A 25,040-nucleotide genomic window follows, 5' to 3' on the forward strand; every position below is an offset into this window, starting at 1 on the left:
GAACTGGTCTTAAGCTTTGTACGGAATCCTTTTTAAAAAATTTGTCGTCTCTTTCGCAGACATCAAAGTACGAACGCTTGTGCTATTGGAAATTGATAAGACTGGCCTTACATCGATGAACTGGAATTGATAAATCTCATCTTCGGAATATTCGTGCACTGAACTTTCCATATTTCTGAATGATTTGCTTAGAGCTAGATAAGTGACAAATGGGATACCTTGCTCTTAGAATTTTCCCATCGCGAATATTCCAACTCGTCTTACAGTAGGTCATTTAGTTCTCGGCATTCTTGCACTTGTCGTGATCAATAAAAAAATTTATCCGCCACGATAAATCACACGGATTATCCCCTCGTGGGGATTATAGTATTTTTTAAGCGGTCGAAGGATCGTTGGAGAATTTACGGGTAGCGAAGGAAAATGAAATCGTGCTGCGAAGCTCGTGTAATAAAGAGTATAATAAAACGGTGGGATCTTCAGAAATCTCACAGCCACGTACAGCTTCATCCAAAAGTCGTTACCTGATAATTTACATCTGTTTCTTCCGTGTAAGTATCGTTATTTTTTTTTTTTTTTTGAAATAAAGACGCATATTTTTATCGGACGTTACGATTACTATTTTCATCGAAGTTTCGTTATTGGATGAAAAAAATGCGAAAAATACGTATTTCCTATTTTCGTTCGTAGCTCGCATACACAAATTTCCGCGCGAATGGATTACTCGGTAAAAGAAATTGCTAAGAATTATTATTTGAACAAAATTCGTTAAGGCTTCAGAACGACTTGAATCTACGTTCGATAATATGCAATTTAAAACATGAAAATTGTTTTTAAATTCCCTATTTCGCAGGGTATTCTGAAAGAAAAAAGAAATCAGCACTTCTCGTTCCGCCTTTGAGAATAGCCTTCACCCTTTCACGTACTATTCGCCGACTATTTCATTACGGGTAAATTCCATTAAAATTCCTTGAATCAGAGAAAACCTAATTTTTGTAGAAAAGAACAAAGCAGAAAATTTCCTATTCGACACAATAGAGACGAGGGAAGTTCTTTGTGGCTCAATCTTCCATCCGCCACAATATTCTTCCTGCACATTAATTTGTCAAAGAACCTATAACCCACTCGTACAGAGAGCAATGATATAAAGTGCCACGTTCGTGGAACCTAGCTTTTAGATGAAAAATGTTAGCTCTACGGTTCGGTAAAATGTTTTATTTCGTTCAACCGCTGTATATTATTGAAGTGATTAACTTGGGAAAAACGTAACATGATCTATGAATCTCAGCGACATAGTATGACATGACCCAATTACTTTTTCAACAAATTTCAATTCTACACGTGTATGGGTTTCTAGTATAATATCGAATCTAGTCGCGAATATTCCCGATATAATTCACTTGAAACAAATGTCAAATGACTAGTCGATCAATTTTTCGGAGAATTTCCTACCGTACCGTCCAGCAGTCTCTTCCTATTCGTATTTTATTCTACCTACGTAAAAGACAATCGAAATCGCGTTATATCGTTCTTTATTCGCACATCCTTTTTATCCATAGATATAATAAAGATATAATTAAGTAATACAACACACATATAATATCAAGATTATTGACATATGTATAATTTTATGTGCTGGACTGAGTTAGCTGCGTAGTAGTGATACTTGTGTGAGGAAGTATGTGTGTGCGCGGCGTCTCGAAAACAAAGGAATGTAAACTGTTCAGTTAACAGTCCGGTGTGGAAGAAGGTGAGACGCGTGCAAGTGTGTATCGATGAATATCTTCGAAATCATTTATCAAATAAATATATAACTATTTTAATATAAATTCTAAGCGTAAATTTAACGTTCCTATGCCATTATTTCGGCAATTAAGATCCAAAATTCTCAAGAAAGATATTCCTTAAATTAAAACGATTTAATCGAACCAACGTCTCCGAAGAGACCTCCGTCCGTGCTCAACTTGCAGATATTCGCAAGAAACCAACGAATATGTTAGAAAATACTGAAAATTAACAACATCGAGCGAAGAGAATAACACGCCGATTATAAAAATGTTAGATGATATCGTGTTCCGTGGCACGATTGTCACATTGAAAGACGAAAAACTCCGTTTTAGCGTCAGTGTAGTCTGTTGTCAGAGGAATTGTCATCGAGTACGATCGTTTGTAGCAGCAGGATGGATCACCGCGCATATGGACAGGTATAAAACTTTTACGAGCATAATTGAGGATTCGCAGCCACTCCGGAAGAACGATAAGAAATATATGGTTGAAACGTGAGGTAATATCCAGCTGGTGTTATTACGACGCCCTTTGGATTCTATATTCTTGGAGAAGTAACAGGCTAATGTATGTCTTTAACGGTGCAAGTTAAACGATCCTCAACACCGTACTTATAAGCCTCTTTTATCAAAATTAAATTTCCCTCTCCCCGCGGGCTCATCCATTCTCAAAGAAGCCCATTAGCAGCGCGTATGGATGAAAAAGGCCTTTCATTAAACAGAATCTCGCCGAACAAAATAATTATTTTCTAAAGGCAACTTTATCTCTGTTGCCTTTTTCACTCGTAAAGGGGAACGGTATCGAATGTTCGCGGTTTTTGCAAACTTCGCTCGGATTGTTTTACACTTCGTGTTACACCGGATTTACGTACTTTGACCATCACGCTGCTTTCCGTCGATATCATTTGTCGCAGGATCCTCAAATATTTATGGAAACAGTTTTCTAAAACGACTCGTTTCATCCCGAACCTGTGATCTATCTGTAATATCTCTGACAACCGGTTTTCTGCTTTAATACTCTTAGAGTCTATGATCTTTTTATTGATACTGCGAGATTCTTTTTCGAATCTTTTTGGACGTATCTTTCGAAACGTTTCATTTATTATGCAATTTCGTTGGAATTTCTTGATTTAGTATTCCGACGTGGATATGTAAGTTACCCGAAGCCAATGGTTCTTCGCTATCCTAATTAAACCCTTGCTCTTATCTTCTCGTATAAAATTACAAAATTCTTACAATATTCCTATATACAGCGTGTTCAAATAATACGTTCTCTGCTTCATAGATTTTTACAAAACTGTAACCGCGAAGTCTACGATTCCTCATTGTGTCAAATTTCTCCTAAAAAAGTGACGTTATTCTTTGTTCCTACCGTAGAAGCATTTTAAAACGATTCATTTTCCTTCGTGTACCTAATTCATAAAGACCGTACTACCGCGTTCTACTTTCCTAAAAAGTCCTGCCGTTTTACGTATTATATTTTCTGTTCCTTTGTATGAAATTCGATCGTAACTTTAACAGGTCTCCATTTACAAAGATATTATGGATGTATACTAAAGATCTTGCGTCCGTGAATCTGAAAGTGGCTATCAAATAAAGAAAGAAAGCGCGGAGTGAATTTCTATGGAAAAATGGCAAAGAAGGACTGGATTCGTTGAGGATAAAACGATCTTGAAAATCACAAGGCGAAAAGAGGTGCGAAAGTAAATCTCATTTATCGAAACTGATGAGACGATATTCTGGAAGAAATTCGACCGGTTAACGATCGATACGAGAACCGGTGGATGCTTTCTGTCGCCACCTTTAAAGTGCTTCTAACCATTTTTTCTGATTTACGCGAGCACCGGTCGTCGAGATTTATCGGGACGTCGCATAAAAGGGTAACGGGATTCGAATACGCAAGAAAAGAGACATAACTTTTTTCCGTACAATTACCTTCTTACGAGATTCTATGAAATATCTATGAAGAAATTTATTGAACCGATCGACAAGTTTTGTCTACTTTTTGCTGCGATAAAGAAAAGTCGACTTCCTTAACTGAAATGTTTATCAATCGATCTACGAATTAATTACTATTTCATTGCTATATAAATAAATGTATAAATTGATTGCTATTTATCAGTCGTAATCCATTAACGTAAAACTATTATTCGTTCTAAGTATCGTTTAGTATTTGCGGAACATAATTCTCGTTACGCAAATCAATATGGAATTTTCTCTCTTGCCAAGCATTTTGTTAAACGTCTAAACATCCATCGTTACGAAGTTTCTGAAATTATCTTTTCATTAAAAATATACCATTAACCGAATTGTACGCGGTAGTAGCGTTGCCAGAATGTATACCTCGCGATTTTGTCGATTGAAACAAATATTTATCGACATGCAAACATCAAATTGTAAATATTCAAATAAAATACAACGACGAAACTTTCCGATGTATCTAAAATAAACAAGAATATAAATCTATTCACAACAGTCGGCGAAAAATTGTTTCGTTTGGTCTTTCGCGTTAAAATCATCGCCCGCAATTGCTTTTTTTTCATTGCAAATGAAATTAACAATGTTTGTACGGCCAATTCTTCCACGAACTATACGAACAATCGTACAAGCGAATTATTTCTGTCGCCGTTTTAATTAACAAGGGAGCAGGTTTCTGGTAGGACACGTCGTGAAAGATATCACCATGTGTTTCGCAAAAATGGTAACGCGCCTTAATTCAACGCGTGATATAATCCTCGCAGACGTAAACGCGTATCGATTTGCTATTTTTCTTTTCATTCCGACTGCGTTATAACCGTTCCTCTCTAAATATATTTTAAACGCCGCATTGTGCCCCAGCGATTTATAAATCGAGAAATATCTGTTCGAACAATAGTTGTCCATAAAAGATGAGAGAAAAATATCTCGGCTTTAAAGCAATATATATATATGTACACATACACACAACATTATATACGTATATATACCTGTGCGGTTGATTAAAGCAAAAGAAGTATGTATATACTCGGTGCAAGGAGCTAGATGGGGGAAAGTAAAGCAGCGGATCTGCGCGATACGCGCACATCATTATGAATGAACCCCGAGTTACTGTAATTACAGAATTTTAATTGGACTCTGGCAACTACGAAAGTTGTAGGTCGAACGGGAGCAGCAAACTCTAGCCGTAAATCAATTTCATTAAAATATTCCCAATTATATAAAAATATTAGCGGGAACGAGCTGCGTTTTAATACGACGGTCTCTTTTAATTCGGACAGTTTTAACTGTTCCCAAGGTTCCTAGAGTTTGCGTTTTGAAACGTATCGCGTGATCGGCCGGAAGTAAATAAAACGCATCGCGTTAGCGAATTTTATTTCCAGGAAAATTGTGCAGAATTAATGGAAAACACGGTGTACGAATTATTCTGCAAACCGGTATTGACCAAGCATTTATGAATTTAGTCGGCAACCTACTATTGCTATACTATACTACTATCAACTCACGTACCTGAGATTTTAAATAAATACTCCAGAATTCAAGATTTCGAAAGTTATTAGGTTGTCCGAAAAGTGTCTTTCTTTTACAGACGCGTCTTTTACAACGATGCATATTTATACAAACATGAAACCTAATTTGTCGAACGTTGTGATCTTTAGTTTGATAGAACGAAATGGATCGGACGTAATTCGACAAAATAATACAAAACGGAAAATTTTGTGCATTCGTTATTTCCTTATAAAACGAAAGAAACTTTTCGGACGACCTAATAAAAATCCTAAAGAAACATTCACTCGTCTAAGAATGTAACTGAGAAATAAATTACCTGCTTGAAAATTCGGTTATCAGGTGCGTTCAAAATTCAGGCACTCGGGAAATTGCCGAATTCTCGGGTACTCGGAAACTCGGGTATCGAAAACTCAGGTACTCGGAAAATTTAGATACGAAAATTTGGTTACCAGACAACTCGTGTATCTACAAACATATACACAGAAACTAGAGAACTCGACTTTCTGAGAAACTGAGAATGTCGCGTGGTTTAGACGCAGAAAAGCGTGTTAAAAACGCGGAAATTATTCGTACAATCCTAATAGTGATGTTATTTGATCGTTATTTTAGATGTTATTAGATCGTTAGTTTAATTCAATTAATACTAATCCTCGTATGCGATCAATGTTATTGCTATATCCGAAATATGATAGGAAGACGGTCCAAATCAAATTACGAAAATCCAAATCCGATATCAATATCAAAGATAATTTTGACGTAGCATTGGTGAAAAACCTATTGAATTTCGTAATTGCTGTCACATTTCGCAAGAGACTGACTCGTCACGTTTCTCACCTGTAGCATTCCACCATTTACCATGTTCGATGTTCACTTTATAACTTTAGAATGTCGCGGCTGATTGGCATCGAATCACCTTTGCAAGATCGCCGTAGCAGCAACAGGATTTAATAATATGCAAAGTCATTCTTAGCGTGTTTTTAATGAACCGAATAATCGTTCATCGCGGATCCAGCCTGATGACTAGAGCGTCCTAATTATTCGTAGTCATCGATAGCGAGTAGAGGTCGTGTTATTATGTGTATTTAATGAGTAATTAATACAGCAGTGTAATATACCAAAAGATATATTCGTGTATAATTATCGTATGTTCAGGATTATGTATTAATTTGTAATAGCATATTTTCCATATTGAAACGCTTACGGCGATGATCGAACGACGAAACCTATTTTACCTGAAAGCAAAATCGACTTCCTCCTTCTTCTTTTTTCCCCTCATTACTTTCTTTTCTTTTTTTACTCGTTGAAACGTGTATTTGCCGGAACGCGCGTCAATTTAGAAACTTCGACAGACTTCCGTTGAAATAAACGATCGATTTATCGTGACTGGACCGTATTCAAAACCAATTACTAATCGAGCACCGTGAACATTTGCACCGGGAACTTCCACAATGCTGCCGGTTGAATGACCTGGTTCGCATCCGTGTGAAAGAGGTATTAATCTCCGAAGGGTGAGCACATCTCTTCGCATCTTCGTTCGCTTGGCTGGCTTTCACTGGGAGATAGGCATAGGCACTTAATTGCATCCTTTCTCTTCGCGATGTTGAATACCGAAGCACCTACTTACCTGTTCTTCGTACGCCAGTTCCACGACGATAGGTGCGTTCCTGTATCAATGCTGTTTGACCTTTTCAACTCAGCGTCTCAATGGTGAAATTGCACGTACCAACTTGCCGTACCTTTGTAACGGTATCCGTAGAAATAGGATTCCGGTGAAATCCGTATCGTAATGATTTTTGCGTCTGTTTACAACCCTTTCACATCCGACGTCGCGTGCAGACAATATCGCACTTTAACGAGTCGTCGAGTATCCGAGTCATAAACGCGTTTGTTTTTCGGTAAAACTGGTCTTCAGTTTCAGCGTACCGTGCTCTTGCTTGTGAAAATGTCGGAGAAATCGTGCTTTTGTGTTATTTTATTATTTTTTTTAGTTGTCGATAAAAAGATGTTTTTCCCGGGGTTCAGCTTCTCCGGAAAGGCGAGATAGTTTAGTTTCTTAGAAAGTCAAGTTCTTTCTACTTGCGAACGGTGTTTCGTTATACAGTTCGATCGTTCTATGCAAAGTTCAAAATTGTATTTTAAAACGTTGAAGCGTAGGTGAGTGAAATAATAGCACGCTACGTGCAGTCGTCGATTAAAGTGTCATTAAGCCGCGTGAGTTAACTCACGAGACTGGTACGTGTGAGCCACGAATGGGGCAGAAATTGCATGCTTCTAATATCAGCGTGGTCTTCCTTTTACATTTTTCTTTTTCTTTCCTGTACAGATAGCATCGAGGAACAATGGAAGAATAGATTGCAACAGTACCGTAGCTCGATGCATCGTCGTCGTTCTAAAGGCAGTGTTCGCATCTCAACCTTGACGACTTTCACATGCAAGTGTTGCCTAATCCGTAAATTCGACCCTGACAAACGGGACCGGTTCCAGGTGCAACTATGATATCCCGTTGGTTTTCCAATGTCGTTGCATAATCGTGCAATAAAAGTACTCCACTTTGCGATTAAATGTTACTCCAGTTCATTGAATCGCTCTTAATTGAATCGTACTTTTTTATCGATAGGAAATGTCACAAGTTCGAACAGATACGACAGGATAATTGTTAGCACGGTTTCTCGTTACGACAAAGATCTTTTTAAGAGCAGCTACTCTTCCTATTGAAACGAAAATTAGTTAAAATACAAATTGAAGGAGTTGCTGTGTGGTTGTCCAACGTTTACGAACATTGCATGGAATCTTCGAATCATTTTCTATGGTAGAACAATTTCTTAAATTCGAGGAACATACGAAAGGATCGTTAACGACGTGATTTCTCATTTTCACGGTGTCACAGCCTTTTATTTCGAACGTCAAACTCGAAGAAAATTGAAACGTACGTATATCATACATAATGTGTATAATATACAACACGTTCGGAAACGTCAAAGTGGACTCCTATGTGCCATTTTCCTACAAGTCCCATTTTCGAATCTGCTTATATAAAATAAATTAAATACGGAGAACGCAACATGATCTCTTACGACTATCAAACGGCTTCTACGAAGCGAAACTTTCGTATTGGAAATAACTTTGGATTCATGAATACATATTGAACTTGATCCCACCAGTGCTCGCGAGATATAATACCCGTTTTTCGAAAATGTATCTGGCCAGCCAAAGTACCTATCATAAATATCGGCCTGTAATTAACCGAACTCGATCCACAACATCGTTACATATTTTGGTTTCGATAATTCGCTTTGTACATCGCATTATTCCGTATGATTAGCTGTACAGCTTCTTCGTTCGACTCTAATTTCGGACAATCGGAGCACCGGCAATTTCACGAAAAACCGATATCCCAGCATTTATCGAAACCAACGCAACTCGATATGTAATTGCGTAGATTCGCAAACCAAACCAATTTCAAAACGGAAACGATGCACGAAATGCTGCAACTTTTCGTTCGATAAGCTTCGGTGTTACATGCAAACGAGACACACGAGGGTTCCGCGATGTTTTCTTTTCTCATAGAATCGGAAAATCGAACTGCGAACAGCGTGAAAACCGTTGCCTATCCGGAGACGCGTATCCCGTGGCGTCATTATCAATTGAGTTTGCAACGCGGTCTCGCAGGAATGCGAATGTTTCACGTAACATGTATTTTCCCCCTCGTTCGCGTTTACGGCTTGTTTCCATGTAATCGTTTTATCGGATTCGGTGTCAAGGGTATGAAAAGCACTGGCTGATCAAGCAATTATTTATTAACCGGACGTGTACGTACAGTGGCCCGCGAAAGCGTTCCAACACTTGCCATAGAGAGCTTTTACATATCGAGTTCATGTTATCGAGTTCATGTAAGACGGAAACTTCCGGTGTTAATATAATCGATGATATTTAAGTTGCAAGTTACATATAGCGATATATATATATAGCAAGTAATAAAATACATTATCGATAGGTTTTTTAATTTAGGTTTCTAGCCTCAGGATGATCGCTGCCAAAAAGGTGATTACTGTTGCTCGTAATTACTCTTTCGTCGTTAATTTGCATATTTTGATGAGATTCGCGTATACCGTTACTACAAATCGACCAAAGATGAACACGTGTGTATCATTGCAAATAATGTAAAATGTATTTCGAGCGGAATTCTTCCATCCAATTTTCACTTCTGACGTTATTAATGGCAAACATATACGGCTAGTAGATATCGATAGCAACGGTAGTTAACGCGAAGCGGTATAATATAAAGTTTTGAACGTTCAAATACTCGTACACGATTCTGTACATTGCTTTATACACGCGTTTACCAGAGTTTCGAGGTTTCTAATTAAACGAAAGGATCGATCGTTAATCATTGGAGGCATAAACAGTGGACAGATAAGGATCGCGGATATAAAGTTTCGCAGGTATATTAGTCGAAAATGATCCTAACAAGCTAAATGAAATTCCGAATAACGCGGAGAACTTAAGCTGCCGATTATTTCAAAGGATTTTAAATCCTCCGGCGATTTTATCTCTTCGTCCGTTCAACTTTCGAATAACTCGCGCAAATTGGACGAGATTTCACGTGAAATGAAAAATTAAGCTACCTAATTAATCTAAGAGGTTGAAGCCGGTGTTTCACGGAATATACATAGCTCTGTCCTGCGGCTTTTGACGTCACTTGAAGCGCACGACGGTAGTTAGAGAGTAATTTAAGCTCGTGGTAGCTGTTACAGGATAAAATTACGCGATTCTTACACGAAATAAGGAAATGACAACGGATCAATCCGTGAGATAGCACGTTTTCTAGTGTTATTAAAAATTGAACAGCTCGTAACGAAAGTAATCCTTGTCCACGTTGACCTTTCTCCGAAAGTAAACAAAATAATACTTTGGTATCGTCAATAATACTGTCGGTACGGATGAAAATAAAGATACTGTAATCAATAACGAGACTAAAAAGGCCACGTTACGAATTTAACTTCTGACTAATGAAATGTATTGTTGTTTACGAGATTGAAAAATTCAGCGAGGTTCTCGATTTATCGTGAGCTTCTCGATTAACGAGAAATCATAAAATATTAATAAGCAGTAACGAGAAACGAAATAGAAAATTGAAAATACAGGATGTTTGCGCCAGCTGGGAATGAGTAAAGGGTTTTAGTACGACGAATCGATACTCAATAACGATCGTCGTTCAAAAAAAAAAAAAAAAAAAAAAAAAACGAAAAAAGAAAGATGCAAAAGCAATCCGAATCGTTTGGCGAAACGTATTCGTACTCAAACAAAGTTCGAGCAAGATCAAAGTGATTTTTTACTGTTTACAGCTTCGCATCTCACAACTGCCTTCTCAAATGATTCGTCCAATAATTCCTGCAACGCTATACAACTCTCATCGACATTGCGCGTAACGTCGAATTGCTTTTATTCGTGATTCGTCGTCGGTAAACTTAAAAGACAAAAAGAAAAGAAAAAAGGAATTTTCAACACCAACTTCGCCCGACTAACTTGTCCGTGTAACTTCGACATTCCTAACGGATTAAAAACCTAACTAAAACCAATAACGACTTACAGACACGAACTATACTTATGTGCTTCGAGCAGAAATACGTATATCGTTTACTTGTGATATATCAATATGTAATTTCTCCTGTCTCGTTGCTTATAGCTGTCGGATTCATTTGGCGAAAAAAGTAAGCGACCGCGCGTGCGCCACGACCACGCGATACGAAATTCCCTGGCATACGAAAGCAATCGCGAAATTCTCCACGAAATTATAACACGTACAATTACCATTCTAATGACGCGATAAAATTCCCAGGAACCTCCCTAGAATTAAACAATCGTCCCGCATTTGCTAATATACACGAGCATCTGGATGAAAATCGTTTTAAATTACGCTCGCTTAATCAGGCCAAATAGCGGCCTGATGAAAAATGCCTGACTTTCGAAATCGTTAATCGAGCAACGAGGCAAATGCCTACTTTTCTCTGTAATCGTTCGTAAAAAGTCTGACAAAATCAGAGGAACGCGTGTCTCCGGTTCATCGTACGAGCCGTTCACAGGCTAAGACGCGATATCTCCACTTGTTGAGGATTTTTTAATTTTAACGTCAAAACACTTTGACGCTTGTCTCGCACAATGTCATCAATTTTCTCTGCTTTCTGTTTCGTAGAGTTGACCGATTTGCAAATAACTAGCTCGTACATGCAGAAGAACGCAGACAACCTCGTTCCATTAAGTCGATCGAACAACACGGAATTAGCGTCGTATCGGCGAGAAAAGGTGAATTTGACTGACAGCTAAAGAATAACGCGGCATTTTCGTAGAAAGTAAGAAAAAGTGAACGCTCACGTGTCGGAGGTAACGAACTGGAAACGGCATCTAAGCGGTTCGATGTGTCCCTGGTTAATCCAACTCGATACAGCCCTCTCGTATCACTTAAATAGGATTCACTGAATGGATATCGATGGAGATCGGTTGCTTCGGAAGGAAAAATCTGGCAATCGAACACGCGCGTACGATCGCACGTCCGTACGTCGCGCGACTCCTTCCTTCTCAGTCTTTCTCACGCGAGTGCCAGTTCGACAGAGTTCGGCCGTACTCGGTTTTCTTCGCCGCGGCAAATCGCCGCGCTTAGATCCCGTAGAAAGGAGAAGTTTCACCATGTGCAACGAGCAACTGCGCTGGTTTAGTCTCGTCGATTTACTCGCGTGATTTTACTTGCATTTGCAATAATTTTATACGAAATTGCAGCAGAGAACGAAACGTTGCGTGACAGTTTTGATTGAAAATTTCTGTTTAGAGATACCTAGGGATATTAAAAATTTCAACCCTAAGAATTCATGGTATGAGAACTCAGGTATCTGAGATTTTAAATACGTTGGAATTTAATATTTGACGATTTAGATAGATAACAATAAAATTGCACAAAAATTTAGATACCTTGAGGTGCGATTAAATACAGGAATTTAGGTACCTAAAGAATTCGAGTCCGACATTCCAGGTACTCGGTACTCATTTTCTACCCAACTGTATTTTTCTAGTGTTACAGTACATTTGAAGAAATGTCAAAATGCGAAATATCAAAGAGAAATCTAGAAATTCGAGAGTCGCAGTAGCGTTGGTAACTCGGATATCTGACAGATTTATAGATGTTCGAGTACTAAAGAACTCAGGTACTTGGTGCGAATTCAGGTACATAAAGATTCAAAGGTATCGAAGAAGAAGATTTCAAGCCACACAGTGCCTTTTACGCACATTTAACTGAACCACATTTAAATAAGAAGAAAAATCTCGATTTCGATTCAACACCAAAATCAAAATTCGCTGGTCACGTTCGCAAACCAATGTCAACGCGTCTTCGCGTTTTCGCGTTTCACAGCGCTGCATTGATTCAGGACATATAGTATGCGGTTTTTGCTGAAACTCGATATCGCAGGCTCCAACGCGAGTAAAAGTCTGTTTATCAAATCTTTGTTAATATTTTCTCTACTCCCTGGCTCGGTTTAAGTATCTCGAGTACTTACTGTGCTATCTAGACACACACGGTAACATTGAAGTAAACAACGCCAATGCCGGGAACGATCTTTCCGTCATTTCGTAAGTGACATGCAGAAATCGTTTATTCTCTCTACTGTTTCGCCGGATATGGTGCTGATATTTACTGAGAATGGGGTTTTAAAATTTTCGCGGAATAAAGGTGATCGGAAATCCATTTTTCAACCAAGTCGCAATTACGAATGGATTTGATTAAAAAAATAAAGAGCATCCAGTGTAGCAGTTTGTAGCTTGAAATATATTACACAGCACTGCGATATAATAACTTTCTGACATAGAAGAATTATAATTACAAGTTGATTTGAACCATATTTTTTAAATTGCTACAGAGAATGTTTAGTCGTGTGGTTTAAATGACGAGATTCTCGGATTGCCCATATTTAAGGAGTAACAAACACTGCTCAACAAGAATCAACGGGCAAGAATGTGTAATATCTGTAACGAACGAGCAAGCTGATTTTGCAAAATACTATTTTCGATTAGATTTTCATGTACTTTCATTAAACTAAAATCTTGATTCCACTAAAAAATAAAGAGTATCCCGTGTAGCAGTTCGTAGTAGAAATACATTACACAGCACTGCGATATAATAACTTTTTGACATAGAAGAATTATAATTACAAGTTGATTTGAACCATATTTTTTAAATTGCTACAGAGAATGTTTAGTCGTGTGGTTTAAATGACGAGATTCTCGGATTGCCCATATTTAAGGAGTAACAAACACTGCTCAACAAGAATCAACGGGCAAGAACGTGTAATATCTGTAACGAACGAGCAAGCTGATTTTGCAAAATATTATTTACGATTAGATCACGTACTTAATTACAGGCTCATCATAACATCGAATAATCATTATTACAACTTTTAGATACTGCAAACCGCGCTGCGTATTTGTTAAATTTCTTGGCGCCAAAATCATCGCGCCTGGATATCCCATATGCAACATGCAACTGCTCTGGTCGAATCTTGTCGATTTCGCCCCATGAATTTAGCACGGCGACTCGAAATCGTGCCAGAGCTGGTAGAATGGACGTTACAGACCAGTTCCGGCCCAACGTTTCACGGATCATTGTTCCATTTTCGCAGCGAGTGCGTTTGTCCATGCGGTTGCCATTGTTGCTACATTTCTGCCGATAGAAGGTCCTGTTTTCACGAGGCATCGGCCACGCACGTGACAATGGCGGCGATGCAAACGCCGGTGAAACGCGCAATTAAAATGTATAATGAAACGTTAAATCGCGCGGAAATTGTAGCCACTCCAAATGAGCTGCGACGCGCACGCGATAAGTGGAATTTTTATTTCGCGCGTAGATTAAGGAAATGTATGGACCAACGCTATTAGAAAGTGGAAAAACGTAATAAGTAGCCGCGTTGTAATTTTCTGTTCGAGCAGCAACGTTTCCCCAACGGGAATAAAAACAATCTTCAATGAGATATTACGTATATTACGCCGGTGCGCAAGAAACGTTTTTCCGAGTAAAACTTCAACTGCGCGTAGTTCCTTCGAAACAGCGTGTATTTAGTCCAAGTAACGTACGCATCGTACAATGCACGTTCTCAACGATTAACTTGTTTCGTTCGTTGCAGGTTGATATGAATTGTCGCTTGTAGAATTCTTGGGACAGAGTTGTTGTGTAATCTCCATTTTTTAGAGTTTCTGTTAAACTGATTCTGATCAATATGGAACGAAAGCTTGTCCTGGATGGGACGGATATCTCTAAGCTTCCACACACGATACATTTACGTTCGCAGAAACTTTCGTAACGCTCTTTAAACGGAGAAACGAAACTCGTGTAAGATAATAATCTTACGAGCATTCTCATCGCCAATGACCAAGGTTTCTTCTTCTTCTTCGATGACGAGGTTTCTTCTTCTTCTTAATATTGAAGACGCGTGACGTATAGGAAATTTCTGATAATCGATGCAACATCTAATACAAACATTATCGACAAGCTAGAAATACGAATTAACATCGAAACAGATTAAAAACGTACGACACCGAGCGTACGAATATTTTCATCAATCACTCTGTGTATGACTTCAATTTTATCATCTTTATCGCGTCGCAGCTTGTCTGTTTGAGAGTAAAATGCGCGACGTAATTAATATTCTCGAGCAGTCAAGACACTGCTGTTTACTCTTTCCCGGCAAAGTTCTCCGTTTCGAGAGCATGAATTCAAACACAAGATAACGAAATTACTTTATCGGATGTCCCGCCGGCAAATAGACTTTGCATTGTTTCGCGCTCGGCAAAACTACTCGGCCTGAAAAAACCCAGTTCTCGTGAATCAACACGAAGCAATTTTTCCTTTCTGTTTGATATGTCGCGCGGAGTTTCGAGCCAGTCAGGGCACAAGTATTCGCGGTGCACGCGCGGTCAAGTATTTTTCGCCAGACGTTTTATCACCGTGGCACCGCTTTTCGTGAAAATTACGGACGCGGGTAACGGCGAACGTAACCAGCAGAAGAAAAAAAGAGGAGAAGAGGAGGAAGAAGGGGGCGAAAAGAAAGAGAAAAAAAAAAGAAAACACACATAGAGACCTTTCAGCAACTTACAGAAATATTTCAATAGGGTAAAAAGCTACGTGATTGCCACTTTTCAGCCACGTTTCGCGGCAATGAATGTTTCAAACGAATCTGGCTCTACGATTTCGGCGAACGTTATACAGCGAGTATTTGCAACTAAACTGTTACCGCTTGTACCGCTTTTAACAAACGCGTTTAAAAGCTCCTTCAATGACAACAGTTTTACCCACGATAAATCCGACAACTATTAACAACCGCTTGCATATCGTTACACAAGCGCTCTGTACAAACACGTACGCGCGCAGTGTAATACATGTTAATAGCTTGGTACATATTGTTAATGCACTGGTCGCAGGCCAACGTTTCACGGCTGAAAAATTTCCTATGCAAGTTGTTAAATATGAATAAGTAATCGCGAAATGCACTTTTTCGCGACATCATCGGCGTTGAAAGGTAACGTCGTGGTGAAGGTAACTGTTTGAAATAACTAGAAACATAGGAGGCTCGCGCGGTTGTGTAATAATTATGCGAGAAATTTCGACTTTGCGACTCTGCTATTTCGCTTGCAACGAAGCTGCCGTGAAAGGATGCGCTTTTCAAACTTCTGCTATGCCTTTTTCACTCTGCCTGGCCATTTCATTTTTCGAAATTCCATTTAGGTTATAGAAGATATAAAGGAGGAAAGTGTGCATTAGGTTGTTCGGGAAAATTCATAGCGAAAATTCCACAGGGATTTAACTAGAATTTCTTAATTTCCCGCCGTTTGTTAAATAATTTTTCGTCTCCTTCGGTAACGAGCTCTTTTCGAATAGCCTTTACGAGCTTCCAGAGTATTTCGTTTCTCTTCTATGTACTTTAAACGAGTCTTGACTTTCAACACAGCGACGAAACGTCCAGTAATATTTTCTGATAACTAGGATTCTGATAATGAATTTCTACGATACGCGCGAATTCGTATTTCGCGTATCGATGATACATCGATTCGGCATTGTCGTCGCTGAGGAAAATTTCCGGAAAGAAGAAACTTCTTTCGCCTACGAATTCTGAACGTTTGTTCTTAGTTTCCTATAACGAGCGAAATAAAAGCAGTGCCTCTTCAACATTACGCTACTATACGCAAATGTATAGTAAAAAACGGTACGAGCTTTTCGAACATTCCTACACTTGTTAACAGAATCGAATTGAACACGAAGCTGAAACGAGGGAGAAATTATACTTTTCCTTTTTTCTTTTTCCTACATTAAAATAACGGATCGCGACCGTGCACGCGTGTAATCGAGTCGAATCGACGTGAAATGAAGCGGGGAACAAATAACAAAGGATCGGACGACTCGAGTATTTTGCACAGGCACAATAGCTTTATGAGGCGATTGTAGGGCCCTGTTTACGCTTAACAAAATCGAACAAATCGAGTCGAAACGGGGCCATCTCGCATTTCAAACGATTCCTCGGTCGTTTCATACGCAAACAGAACTTTTTCCTCCCCGTAAAGAGAAGTAACATACGGGGTGTCTGAAATCGTGCAACGATCGACAGCGTGGGCAATTTCACGTGGAAAAATACGTCGAAAATATAAGGAAACATCTTACCGTATGACGGTTCGTTCTCGAGAGAACAGAGTTCGAGGATTTTTGAAACGTACTTGAATACGTCTAATTTAGTTAATTAAATCTAATGATTTATTTAATCAATCTACGTAGGTAGGTTATTCTACGTGCGAAAATCAGTAAAAAAGCATAGAACAAAATTTGAAAGTTCGTTCAAAATAATTTGGAAAAATTCAATTTTTTTGAAAACTAGGCTTACAACGAAAAAAACGTTATTCTACATTTTTTTTTTTTTCTATTACTTTCGACATTTTGCACCTTTCGCTGGTTGTTTGCTCGCACCTACACGACAGTTAACCAAATTCGCGTGCACCAAACAATTTTCCAAATTTTATTTTATCCAAAACGACGCACGGTATGGACAAATTTTATTCTGCCCTTTTCACGTAGCGTTCTCTCTTCTGTCGATCGTAACACGATTATAGACGTACACGCGTACCAAGAACGATCTTCAAAAATATTTGCCATCTTGAATCTACGCTAATTTAATGCGCCATATTTTTCGAACGCGGAAAATTCGCTAATTAACTTCATTATCGTGAATTTATTTCGTCCGCTCTGCCGTCTCTGCTAATTAAAGTGGTTATCGACGTCGAAATTTTCAACGAGGACGCGCAACGTACGCTTCGTGGCTATCTTCGAGCGTAAAAAAAATATTCCACTAGCTTTTCGCTTGATTTCGTACGATTCGGTTCACGGCAATGTATGACCCGGTCTCCTGCGTTCCGATGAACAGGCTACGACTTCGACATGGTAAAACATGGTATTTCTCGCAACCATGAATCTGCGCGCTATCGATGAAACGTATCTCGCGGATAGTGCGAAATACAAGCGTCGATTAGCTAGAACGAACGAAATATTCATCCGCCGACGACAGAGAGACGAGGAGAAGAAAAAAATGCTATTAAATTTTAACGAACTTGTCGTTTAAATTTCAAATGTGAACTTCATGGTATCCTACCTTTTCGTATTTTTCAAATCTGCATTTTCCAGCTGGAATGTATAAATTTGAAAAAATTTACGGATTCGTTATCGAATTAAAAACATTGGAATGTTGGTTCAGCTTACGAACGTAATTAGAGGCGAGATAATTGCTGGCGGTTGCGAAGAATTCAAACGGATGGAACAATACGCCAGACAGATGGACTTTCATGAAATTCTTTACGGCAAATTTGCTTCTATTCGCGACGGATTATGCTGCTGCTTCGAGTTCGTCGCGCCGTTTCAATTTGATTCGTTTACACGCGAATCGTTCGATCAAAATGTTATCGGCTCGATTCGATCCGATTTAATGCAAACGAGTTTCCGCGCGCCGATCTCGCCAAATTGAACGCGACAGTGCGACCGAAAAAGAAACATCGAAATAGAGATACGCTTGCTGTATGCAAACACGCCGATAAGAGAAGGAAACTTTCTTCTGATCGGATAAAAAATGAGAAAACTTGAGAAATGTTGTAGCAGAGTAGAACCGAAAGAGGATCGACTAATCTCGATACCAAGCTTCCTGCTATTTTCGTGTAATTTACAACATGACAACTTTCTATAGTAAATATGCAAATATTTTTGCCAGCTACTCTACATAGGTTTGAGAATCAATTCATGTCGGATTATGTAACTCTGTAGTTATTAGCCAGAACGTTTAATGAGATCAATTTACTTGTTCATCACAGATAAAATACGTTTAATAACGAAAAAATTAAAATACTAAATATAAATTGCTACGTGCGTATCTGATAGATATAATCTCACGAAAATTTACACAAAAACTTGCTGAACTTTCAACTCTTTATATATAGCTACGTATACGACGAATATTAATCGTCCATTTAATACGATATAAATATAAATTAATATAATATATTATTTCTCAAATTTTAACGATATCAATTTACTATATGTTAATGGAAAAAAAAATCCGAAAGATCGTTTAAAATAATTCTAATCCTGAAATGATCCTAGTAACGAAATATTCATACGATACCCGAGATATTTTCAGCAACTATTCCATTTAACGAAAATGATAATCTTTGGCATCGAAGGGACGTGTACTTCAATTTGGATGGATGAAGAAAGATGTGAAAAATTAACCGAGTGGAAAACACGATCAAAGCGGAGCAATTTGCGCGTTCCATTTCACGTTGAACTTGGGGATTTTTCATGAACAATCGGATCCCACATTTATTGATAATCTGTTCAGAGGCAGTTTCATTGGCCGTTTCGCCTCGAGGGTCGCTAATTACTTACAAGATTAATTCCCGGCCAGGTCCGTCGCGGATATTATGAGATTAAGTTGCTCTTTTACGTCATGTTACAGGCAAGAAGCCATTTTTCCTCGACGCTGCTTTTCACCGCACGTGAAGGAAAGAAGCAGCAACAAGCTCGCCAGGAATTTATCGTCTTCTAACCTTGCAAACGACAATGCAATTTCGCCAACGTGGCTCAAAGCTAACTCGGCCACAGCGTGTTTCGCTTGTGTGCCATTAATTCCCCATACCGTGCGATTTTCAATGACCAAAAAATAAAGATAAAACAAAGAGAATGATAAGACTTCAATTTTCCACAGTTTCAAAACTAAAGTGGAATACTTCGACTAAACAGGATAACGTAGTTCAGCTAGTGGATATAATTTTATCTACGATCACGATCCCATCCTTTCTCTTAGTTCTTTCTCCTTTTTTTCTTTTTTTTTTTTTCTTTTATCTCTATACTACCACCGTAGCCATCCACTTTCACTTTCAAGCTGAGCCAAAAGTTGTTACGTTCTTTATTAAGTTCGAATTGCTCGGCGGCTCTATGGAAAGTTAAACGAGGGTCTCCAGGGTGAAGTGGGCCCGAGTTCTATGATACGGCGAGGGTTACCGCGAAAGATGCCGAGTCTGAATCTTTGAAAGCATATCGCGAGCTTTTAGCCTGACTACGGTTATTTCGGCCACGACTCAAAAGAGGAAAAGAAAGACCGATATCATCGGACGATCGAATAATCTCTTTTATTCGTATAACAATCGTTTTCACGGCTGATGATTAATCCGACGTTTAGCAATTGGCCAAAGAGAAGCGAAGCGAATTAATTTAAAAATACCAATCGTAGGTGGAAACGAATGACTGATAAACCCGATAGAAATCGAAGAGGAGAAGCGATCGCATAAAGGATACGAAGAATAATATCAGTTGATTAGTCGGCGCGTCCAATAAGCTTTGAAAAGGGACAAAGATTGCCGTCAAAGGATTTTATTTTCGAAAAGGAGAAATAATCCATAGTCGGAACACATGCAGCGAAGAGTGAACAAATAACCAAGTATCGGTGACCGGCGATGCAACTCTGTTCCATCGTCTCCTCCCTCTTCTTCTCGTATCGCGAATTGAACGTAGAATTAGGTCGGCCGTACAAAGAAACGTGCAAATATATTTTTTCCCATCGGTTTCCAATATCGTACGAATCAACTTAACGCTATGACAACCACCTTTTCAGTATTCGCGTGATCATAGCGAGCCTCCTCTATGAATACATTTTCCCTTTGTGCTTGGTCTTTGGATCGTAGAATCAGGTTGCGAGACTTGGTACACCAAAGAACATGCTGCTCCGTAAGCCTAAGCCTAAGCTTAGGTATTTCACGGCGGATGCATCAAGTCGCGGGTTAATTGGGAGAGGAAGATCGTAGATGTGTTTTAAGTACACGGCGTAATTTAACAATAGACGTTCCACGATTGTTATATACCTTGGAATATATTTATTTATCCCTTTGGTATATATTTACAAGATGGTGTATAATATATTCGATATTATATGCCTTGTAAATACGTATAGACAAATATGAAAATTATATCAACGAATGGAAGCTAAACTTTCATTTATAAAAAATCGTTCGAACCCAGGCAAGTACGAGAAAAGATTTTGCGAAAATCTCGATTGTTATATTGTTATATTGTTATATACCTTGGAATATATTTATTTATCCCTTTGGTACATATTTACAAGATGGTGTATAATATATTCGATATTATATGCCTTGTAAATACGTATAGACAAATATGAAAATTATATCAACGAATGGAAGCTAAACTTTCATTTATAAAAAATCGTTCGAACCCAGGCAAGTACGGGAAAAGATTTTGTGAAAATCTGTCAAGACACAGATCGAACCAAGTGAAAGTGCAAATCGAAAGTGCAACTTCGATACGCTGTTACGTTTAACGCTAACTCGTTCTATTGTATTATCCGACTAATCAATTTCTCAATTTTTGTCGATAGAAAAATTTACACAAAGTTAGACGGACAAAAAAAAAATAACAATGAACGTACTATTTTAAATTAAGCTTCGAAATCGGTTGTTTGACCGGACCTGCTAAGGATACTGCTAAGAAAAACACCATAGACGACTCCTCTAACTCGATAAACCTCGTCCTGAGACAAGCCGAACCAAATAGTGGCGCGATTTAAAAATGCGCTATATTCGAATAATAAACGCGGTTGTGCTCGGAGCAGCCGATAAACTCGGCAAACAGGTTGAAAAAGAAATTCTGCAAACTCAATCCTGGAACAGATGGATCCGCGGAAACATAATCATTTGCACCGTTGAATGGTATTCGCGATAACAGCCTCTCCATCCCGTGGACCTTCGTCAACGTCGCCCTCCCATCCCTTTTTCTTGCCGCTCCGTTCCTTCGGAAATTACTTGGCTGACGTTCCAGCAACAAAAGCGATTCGACCGGATTATTACAAGAAAGTGTGGCGAAGGCGTAATTCGATGGAATACACCGAATAACTCGGAATTACTTTGTGGCTGGGCAGAGATCACCAGTGGAAAAGATGGTCGGTCGAAAGCACTCGGCTGGGTGCCTCGAAGGAAGAAAGAGGAGAAGAAGAAGGAGGCGATGCTGGCAAGAAGAAAACACCATTCGTTTTCGCGGTTATTGTAGCCCCATTCTAGATGTACGTACACCCGTTATCTGCGTGTAGGTGCACACCGCGTACCTACGAATTCCTTCCGGAAGCATGGTCGTTCCACTAAATACGCGAGATCCAATTTGGACGAACACCAAAATTCGAAGAAATATACTTGCCCGCGTACATGCGCGCATATATGGATATATAGGGTGAGTCGTGAGAAACGGCACAGTTAAATACCCAGCGTTGCTTGGTGTTGCATGGAAAAATTTCTCGGAGGGAAAAAAGTTACGCTGTTTCGAGCAGCGAGTACGTAATGGCGAGAAGAATTTTTCTTGTGCTCGTTTTTTTTTACGAGATTTTAAGATATATTTTTTAAGCGATACCCCGTGGTGTTTTGCACGCCAATTCAGCGGTTCTTAACCTGCGGTCTGCGAACTTCACGATGCACGAGATAACTTATCATCGCATCGTTCGAAGAAGAAATATTTGGCATGCGTATTTGCTTGTTCATAACGAACCTCTTCTGCCTAAGAAGGTTGTCGACGAGCTACCGATCAGCGTTTCAATTATTTGGCACATCGGAGACATAGATCTCCTGCCGAGTCTTGGCCATCCGCCACAACGGAAAGTTATTTAGCGAAGTTGCTTGGTAAGCAAATGGTTAAAGGAGGCTGCACAGATCAGTTCACGGTTGAGAACAAATTTCGAAATTTCACTAACGAACCCTGAAATTTTTTAAATAGAGCGCAGTTGCAATCGTAGGTTTGTGTTATTACATCGTAATTCATTCGGATCTGTTTGTACGCGATATTAAAACCCAACGTGGCGAAGAATTTCCTGTTTCTCGAACGTGCAGTATCAACGACGATACTAAAACCAGACGAAACATTAAAAGCAAATAGATCACCCAGTAGAAGTAGGTGCACCCGCACACGTATACACATGGCCCTTTATGTAAGACACATTCGGCAGCGAGACGTTCAATTTCAACCAGAGACTTCCTGCAAGCGTTATTGGTACTGCTGACTTCGTCCCCTGTGAACTTCCATCCATCGGTGTTCTTCCAGTTTCCTCCTTTCCGCTTCCGTCAATTTCTAATTGTCCTTGACGAGATTTCGTTTCCGTGAAACTCGTTTTCCGAAACGAAGCTCCTCCTTTCTCCCCTTTGAATCTATTAGATTTTACACGCAACGTGGAGACAGTTGCAGGCAACGAGCAGCAATATTTCTAAATTTCTTCCAATACTTCTGCAAGAAGATTCGACGATCGAAGTCGAATATCTGCGGCACGAAACTCTTCCTTTCTCTCTTTGAATCTTTCGCATTATATCACATTACGTTGCGTGTATTATACTATTATATATGACTATCGGAAATAAAGCAGTTTCTTAATTTCTGTGAATCGTTCTCCGAGAAAATCCAACGATCGGAGCCGAATATTTCCCGGCAAAAAACTCCCCTCTACGTTCTGTCTTTCAAACACTTGCATTTTACATACAACGAGGAGGCTATTGCAAGTAACAAACGATAGCGTTTCTTAGTTTCTTCGAGTCGTTGTGCAAGAAAATTCAACGATCGGAGCGGAATATTTTCCGGCGCAAAACTGCTGTCGTTCTCTCTTTGAGACTGTTGCATTTTACACTGAACGCGGACACTGTCGCAAGTAACAAGCGATAACGTTTCTTAGTTTCTTGCAATCGTTGTGCAAGAAAATTCAACAATCGCAACCGGATATTTTCCGGCACAAAGCTGCTCTCGTTTTCTCTTTGAATCCGTTACATGTTGCGCGCAACGCGGAGACTGTTGCGAGTAACAAGCAGCAATGTTTTTCGATTTCTTTAGATCGCAGCCCAAGAGGACGGAAATTCAACGATCGAAGCCGGATATTCCGAATATTTGCCGACGATAGACGGCTCGGTAAATAGGCTGTCTCTCGTGTTGCCCTCTCTTTTCCACTCTGGCTGCAGTTATAGCGAGATATACGGGCAAGCCCATACCGTAAGTCAGCCCGTGCAACTACACAAGATGTTAAACTCAAGGAAGATGAAAGTACAAAGTCTGCTCGTGACACGAGTTAACTTCAAAATGGCTCGAAATGCCAAGATTTCAACTTGCTCGGTTGATGACAGCTTTGTTACCGACTGTTCCATGCCGACTCGCCTCTCTACGAGCAAAAACATTTAGCACTTCTTGCTCGGTGTCAGTCGCCCAAAATTCCCTCTCAGAAATTCGTTCTGCATTTCCTTCCAATTTCCTTCCACGAAAATGTCCAAAACTTTTGGATTTCGTAACAGTTATCTCTGTTGGCATGCGAAATCTTCCACCTCGCTCTTCTTCTTCCAACGATGTTACATTCGCTAACTTTGAAACCTCGCTGTACATCGGATTTACAACTAATTTCGTTGAAAAAATTCATCAGAAATTGTACGTTTGATCGTCTGCGAAGGAGCAGATAGATATCTCGTGGAAAAACCGAGGAAACGCGAAGCAAAGAGACGACGATGTTCCATATCTACTTTCATCGATAGCGCGATCGTTGCTTTCGCCTTGATTATTTGCAAAGTATCTTAAAAAGACACAAAAGCTATCTTAAAGGTATCTTAAAAAGCTACAAAGATCTGCGAGGAGAAACGAGTATTTCAATAGAAGAGTTTTACCGAAAAGTATTCGTCATATAACAAACATCGTTGTTATCGGCGCGATGAAAAGTCAAGGGGAAATTGTTGAAATTTTCATACATATTTATTCGTTACGTCTATATATCGTGGGATGGTTGTGAAAAAGACTCACAGAGAATGAAAGAAACGAAAGGTCGAGGAAAACCGGAGGAGAGATAATCTCCGCAGCCTGTGTCCCAACGTAACGAGGCAACGTAAGTGGAATAACTCGCAAGTTAAGATAAACAGAATTTACAATGGAAATTTCTTTTCATAATCAGTCGAGTTTTACGGAACTCCGTGCATATTTTAATGCCGGATTCACAGGCCACGGTTAACCGGTGACCTGGTTGCCGTTGGATTAACCGGAAAGTAAGAGAAAACGCATCGAAATTTCTCGAGTTTTCAAAGCACGGTCTTTGGTTGCTGTTGCGGTCGCAATTTCCGTATCCATTTTTCTAGCTGTCGCCTTGCTCCGTTAAGTGTACTCCTAATAATACAACGGAGCTAAATCAT

General features: G+C 39.3%; 1 protein-coding gene across 8 annotated transcripts in view; it reads right to left on the reverse strand.

The window, feature by feature from the left end:
• Positions 1-25,040, reverse strand: part of LOC117164423 (venom dipeptidyl peptidase 4) — a 304,125-nt gene that overhangs the window by 268,065 nt on the left and 11,020 nt on the right. The window contains exon 1 of one of the 8 annotated variants that reach the window (XM_033347453.2): positions 11,640-11,827. The exons of the other annotated variants lie outside the window; for them this stretch is intronic. Coding sequence (XP_033203344.1) covers positions 11,640-11,669 — 30 coding nt within the window. The 5' untranslated portion in view covers positions 11,670-11,827. Of the gene's footprint in view, positions 1-11,639; positions 11,828-25,040 lie in introns of those variants that run through there. 8 annotated transcript variants of the gene reach the window in all.

This window comes from Bombus vancouverensis, chromosome 13, assembly GCF_051014615.1.
Source record: "Bombus vancouverensis nearcticus chromosome 13, iyBomVanc1_principal, whole genome shotgun sequence".
Lineage (NCBI taxonomy): Eukaryota > Metazoa > Arthropoda > Insecta > Hymenoptera > Apidae > Bombus > Bombus vancouverensis.